This window comes from Eurypyga helias, unplaced genomic scaffold (genome assembly GCF_000690775.1).
Source record: "Eurypyga helias isolate BGI_N326 unplaced genomic scaffold, ASM69077v1 scaffold43377, whole genome shotgun sequence".
NCBI classification, from domain to species: Eukaryota; Metazoa; Chordata; class Aves; order Eurypygiformes; family Eurypygidae; genus Eurypyga; species Eurypyga helias.
This window is the reverse complement of record NW_010263165.1, coordinates 116-6,414: the sequence shown is the minus strand read 5'-3', so window position 1 is coordinate 6,414 and position 6,299 is coordinate 116. Positions and strand designations below refer to the sequence as shown.

Here is a 6,299-nt window from a genome sequence, read left to right as displayed (position 1 = left end):
CTGACCTGCCAGGCTGTCTTTTTTTTCTGCGATAAACCTCTCTTCCGACAATTCTCCTACTTCCCACCTTTCCAGCATGGGTAAAGAAGAACCAGGAATATCTTGCAAACCCAGGAGCGCTGACGTGTGCTCTTGCAGGAGTGAAGTACCGAGAGTCAGGAAGCTCTGCTGCGTTCTTCGCTGAAGTCCTTGCTGGTTTTTGTTAGGAACAGCCCGCTGCCTTGCGCTAGGTGCCCTCTCCCCGACATGGGGCAGGAAGAGAATGACCTGGCGTGGCCCGTAGGAGCAAAAACATTTACCCATTGGCGCGTGTGCACGTCCCAGAGCCCAGGCCCGTCTGTCTTCCTCATCCAGCCACCTACCAGCACACACACATCAGGTATTCACCCACTCCTGCCATCACGTTACCGCAGCTGGGCGCTACGTCTGCATCCCTAACTCCTCCCTTTCACCGTGCTTCCCTTGCTTTGTGTCAGGCCCGCCAGCGTGGCCACGACTGGCGCAGGGCTCCGTGTAGGCGCGGGGCAGGTTACGGTGGCAAAGCACAACACTGACTATGGTGTGAAAGGGTTAGCCATGTATGCCATGTGGAATAATTACAGCAGCAACACTTTGTTAAGCGTACAACTACTAGCGACATAATCAATCATGGATACATCTCATTGTGCTCTCGCAACGCTCTCCGGGGGGGCGTGGGGAGGGTTTAGAAGCTTCTCCCCCGCCGCCAAAGCAGGCAGGCAGGAGGTAAAGCTACCTCAGCTGGAGGAAACCAGTAGGAACCTAGGAGCTTGGTCTAGTGCAACGGAGTCTATGGAGAGTATTGTCCAGTATTTCCTGCCGGGCAGAAAGGAGGGATCGGGACGTTACTAAATATAAATAGCAGGGCGCTCTGTCACATTAAATACTTTACATGTCCACACCCTTGGCTGTACACAGCGTGCAGGATGGTTGGGGCTTTTTTATTTCCCCCACGACCGGGCTTTCCCCAAGCGAAACTGTGTACCTTGCTTTTTGTAGAGCTGGGAGTCCTGATGCACATGGTTACAGATCACATATACTGGATAAGGGGGGAATATTATACATAGTGGGAAAGAGGGATATTATACATAAATGTAAAGGCAGAGTATAGTGGAATTGCCTAGTGCCTCCCATAGTCAGCTGAGCTGCAGTCTGGCAGGAAAAGCTTACAGAGGCAAGGCAGCATGCAGACTTCCGCTTAAGCCCCACCGGAGGCGATCTTCGTTTGTCCTTCTGAGATGTCCTGCTTTCGATAAAGAGAAGGCAAATCCAGTCCAAGGCTCCCCAGGCACAGGCCCTCCTCCGGAGGCAGGCGTGTCGCCCTGCCGGCACTGACAGTAAGGTGTGGTGGGGCTGTGTCACAGGAGCGTGTCTGTTGTCTTTCCTGTTCGTAAGCAAGAGGTGAGCGAGTTCCTCTTGGGGGCTGGTGTGCTCGTCACGACCTTCTTTCGTTAGGAATGTACCGTGTTCTCTGTGACAGAGCCACCTCCAGTGCCTATAAAATTTCGGGAGTTAGCCGACGGCAGGGAAGGCTCCGCCTCAGGGCTCGGTACCTCTTCCTTGGTGTCTCCCACCACCGACTCCTGCGAGCTGGTCTCTGGGCTGGAAGCTGCCTGGAAGCCAGGCTCAGCGCCGATGGGCTCACTGTTCTGCAGGGGAAGCAGGGCCCGGTGCCGCATCAGGCTGTCGTCGCTGTTCTGGGCCTCCAGGGAGTTCCTGCGCTTGGCGTTCCTGTTGGCCATGGCGTTCTTCTGCGGCTCCTCGAAGCTCAGCGACAGCGTGACCGTGCCGCTCCCGAAGCTGACTTTTTGCTTGCACCCACGCTGCTGCTGGCGCTGCCGCTCGGCGGAGGCTGGTAGAGGAAAAGGGTCTTCGTGGTTGCTCTTGCTGCTGATGGAGGAGGACGGGGTGGAGCCGGTGGAGCCCCCCAGGCTGTTGGAGCGCTTGCGTGACACGTTGCTCCGTCTCAGCGTGGCCCTGGCAGCCACCTTGAAAGCGTGGGCGGCCGTGCTGCAGCGCACCTCCTCGATCGTGTTGCGGGAGGGCTTGAAGAGGATGATGTAGACTTTGTTGAAGAAGATGCAGGCCAGGAGCCCGAAGCTGGCGGCCAGTATCGCGATCACCTCCACGGCAGAGACAAACTTGCCGTACGTGCTGGCGTAAGCAGGGATGAAGGAGATCCAGACGATGAAGAAGATCAGCATGCTGAAGGTAATGAACTTGGCCTCGTTAAAGTTCTCGGGCAGCTTTCGAGACTTGAAGGCGAAGAAGAAGCAGATGGCTGCCAGGAGGCAGGTGTAGCCAATGAGGAAGCCGAGGGCCATCAGGGAGCCTTCATGGCAGGTGATGAAGATAATCTCATCCTCCAGTTCGTGGTTTCGGTAACTGGATGGCGGGGCCGTGTAAAGCCAAATCACGCAGATGACAATCTGCACGAACGTACACAAGAAGACCAGGAGGAACTGGAGGTTGAGGCCCCACCACTTTCGGTGGAGGCTCGTGGGGATCTTTGCCTCGAAGACGAGCAGGACGCGGTTGGTTTTCACCAGGATGCAGGAGATGCAGAGGACAAAGCTGATGCCGAAAGCCGGCTGCCGCAGACGGCAAGTCCAGTTCTGCGGCTCGCCAATGAAGAACAACGAGCTGGAGAAGCAGCAGAGCAAGGAGAAGAGGAGGAGGTAGGACAGTTCCCGGTTTGTGGCCTTGACGATGGGCGTGTTGCGAAATTTGGTGAAGACTCCCAGGACAAAAGAAGTCAGGAAAATTCCCAGCACAGCAAAGAGAGTCAGAGCGATCCCAAAGGGCTCGGTCCAGGACAGAAACTCTATCTGCTTGGGGATGCAGGACGTGTGGTTCTCATTGGACCAGTAATCCTCAGGGCACTTGTCACAGGCACTTGCATCTGAAAAAGAAGTGATGGGGAGAGGGAAGGTTTGTCAGAATCAGAGGCCGAAACGTGGGGTGACATATGGCAGTCACACGCCGGCCTTCACCCTAACTACATGGGGTGTTCCCTTCAGGTGCCTGCAGGTTCCCGGGATCACTCCCAGAACTGGAGTCTCAGAGTGTTTTACACTGAAACAAGCAGCCTCCCATGGGCTGTATAGCAAAACAGAAAGCATCCTTAGTTCCAGCTTAAAAAACAGTCCTGCCCTTGTGCAGGGAATCCATTTCTTGGCAAAACTTTGCAAACTCTGATTGCTGCCGGCTGTTACACAGGCTCTGCCCCTCTCCCTCTCTTGTTCCCTTCATTTTTATCATCTACTTCTGTCTTCGTACCTCTCACACTTTTATCATCATTTGAAACATCCTGCCTGTCTCTATTACAGAGGAAATTAAAAACGTGCTTGCCTCCTTAAGTGCTTTGAGAGCCTATTTCACATTCCACAGAGGCAAGCCTTACGAGTGTCTGAATTGCTCTTCCCTGGAGGCAGGCAGTGCCCTTGACTCTGCCATCACACTCTCATTTCACGGTGGAACATCAGGGGAAGATGTGTCTTAACTCTCCCCACGCCCAGCGAAGCATCCCGCTGGCACCTGCCAAGGAAGAATCGATGCCTCCATCTCTTCCCGCTACGTGACACGAGCTGTGCCTGCTGGGGTGGCAACAGATGCCTCCGATGGCCTCCAGGATCAGAAGGCAAGGACCTGCCGCTTCTTCCCTGCTTCGGCCCCAGTGGGCCACCGAGGAGGGTCATGACTCCCCGGACGGCCATGGGAAGAGGCTGAGAGGAGAGGGTTGGAAGCCACCACCCACCTCAGCCTTTGGGATCCCCGTGGCGTAGCAATGGGCTGCAGTGAGCTCTGGGAACAAACACCCAGAAACCTCCTTGAGCAGCAACCTCACTCTCAGCTTTGCACCTGAGCACGGACAGAGACTCAGAGCATGGCTCCCAGAGCAGAGCTCGATGCTAATGAGAAAACCAGGGATGTCCAGCTAACGAGGGCAGAGGATTTCAAGCTTTCTTGTTCTGGAAAGGTGGCTGGAGGGAGCGTCCGTGACCTGATACGATACCGCTGCCCTAAGGAGCGTTGCCTCACCTAAGGTGTTCATGTGAAGAACTTGCACTCGACGCAGAAGCTCAGCCAGAAGCTCCCATCACCACATCCCATCCCATCTCATGTCACCTCATTTACATCCACTCAGCCAATCCTTTTTCTTGTCACTTTGGAGAAGACCTGGAGGCCTCCTGCAAACTGCAGGCAAGGCAGAGCCAACTCCACACGGCAGGGAGCAAAACCACCTCTACCAGAGAGCGGCTGTTGAGCCCTCCGTACTAAAGATGTGCTTCTGCTGTTCTCTTGAGCTGACTTAAGAGACCCTGCTGCTACCCAAGGGAGCAACCAGATCTCCCTCCTCCCCCGGGGCTGCTCATTCCTGCCCCTTCTGTTGCTAGCATTAGAGGTCATACAGCTCCTCCTTGTAGCTGGAAACTCAGCCTGTCAAGAGTTTATTTTCAGGAAGCCCAGAGACCCGATCCAACTCGCCCGGTGGCCGCGCGAGCACTCCCAGGCAAAGGGTGGGAGCAAACAGCAAAGAGAGGACACGACGGTTGTCTCCTTTGGTAGAAAGGCTGTCTCAGCTGGATGAGACTGGTTGTAAAACTCCTCTCTATGCCTATAAAACTGGCAAGCACAGGAAATAAAGAGCATTACCACGAGCTGAAATTGCAGCAGGAAACTGTGGAGTCAGAAGGCAGTCGTCCCCTCAGCCCCACAAATTTCACCAGTGCTAGCTCCCAAAATCGTGTCAACAACACCAAGAGGCTCCTCTTACACATGACTAGAATTGCTCCTATTTAATCTGAAAACGCTGCTCCCAAGTATCCTGTAGTGCTCCATGTTCAGGCTAAAAAATTACCATTCCTGTCTGACAGGATGCAAATCGGAGTCTCTCCGAGGAAATTGCTTGTTCAGTTCTGGAAGCAGTTCACTGAAGTTTCAGTCTTGGGCAAGGCACGCAGCGTGTGCCGGGACCGGTGCTGCCGGAAAGGGTGTGAGGAGATCCCGAGCGCCCCGCAGTGCGGAGGGGACTGCTATTCCAAAAGCATCTGCTTGCCTTCATTACCCCGGCTGTGCCCAACACTGAGGGAGCACTAATGGTGTTGGAAATTCAGAATTTTTCAACCAGTTCTGAAACTGAGGTTACCTTTTCCCTCCACTGCAGAACCCGGGTGGCTTGATCCAAACTCCCACTGAAACCAACAAAAAAGATGACCATGGGTGTTTGGTAGGACCCAGAGGTTCTGGTCTCTCGCAGTGCCGGTGCTCAACAGAAGCTGAGGTTGGAGACCCCATAAAAGGAAATATTCCTCTCTGCTTGTGAAGTCAGGGATGGAATATCTATTCCTAAAGCATGCAATAAAACCCTGACAACGTGAGGAAAAGATGGAGGCAAACAGATAAATACAGAGTTTAGGGTTAGGGTATAGAGTGTCTCCTTGCTCCAGGTTTTTGGAGGAATAAAAGCTACTGCTACAGTGCAGTGGAGTTTGCTTGTGGCTGCTCGAGAGGCTTCCTATACGCAAGTCCTTTTCCAAGTTCCCTGCCTTAATTTTCCTAACTCAGAGCAGAGGTGAGAAGCAGGCTTAGCAGAAGACAGGACCTAGGACCACAGGACTCCACTCCTGCACACTCTTCAGAAGTCCCTCTGGACATTCCGTGAAGCCCCCCTGGCCTCCAGCTCAGCACCGCAGGGACACGACTTCGGCGCAACTCCGGGTGATGCCCAGAGGGCTCTGCAAAACTCGGTGCAGCTCTGGCGGCATTACCTGTTTCATCGCTGTACTCCCCGTCGGGGCAGTCCACGCACTCGAAGCAGCAGGTGGGCTCTCCCTCGATGATGCCCTTCCTGGTGCCCGGGAGGCAGTCCCTGCTGCAGTTGGAGAAAGGCACCTGGAAGAAAAGAGCCCGAGGAAGGTGAATGGCGGCCGTGCCCCACGTGCAGCCGGCCTACAGCAGGACCAGGGCTTACCCCAAGGGTGTTACTGCTCGGTTAGCCTGCTGGGGGGAGACCCTCAGCGCCTCTTCCCTCCACAGAACAGACGCATTTCGCACAACAGTTGTTCCCCGACCCACTACGGGTTGTTCCCCGACCCACTGCAGTGCTATCTGTTCGAAAGAACACATGCAGGGTCGGTAGGGAAGGTCAGCAGAGCTTTGTGATCTCTGCTGGGTTGTGGGCACAGCGACCTGGTGTGTGACCCACGATACAGGCACCAGGGAACAGACACTAGATGGTTAAAAGAAAAGACAGTGTATCTCTGCTGGCGGGAATGTGA

At 54.7% G+C, this 6,299-nt stretch overlaps 1 protein-coding gene across 1 annotated transcript; it reads right to left on the bottom strand.

Annotated features, from left to right (window-relative positions):
* Nucleotides 1–1,469: 1,469 nt before the first annotated feature.
* CASR (calcium-sensing receptor) lies at nucleotides 1,470–5,913 on the bottom strand (the record flags this gene model as incomplete). Its single annotated transcript, XM_010155952.1, has 2 exons — nucleotides 1,470–2,920; nucleotides 5,790–5,913. Coding segments are annotated over 2 exons (1,575 nt in total), but the record flags the coding sequence as incomplete, so codon positions are not given.
* Nucleotides 5,914–6,299: the final 386 nt, after the last annotated feature.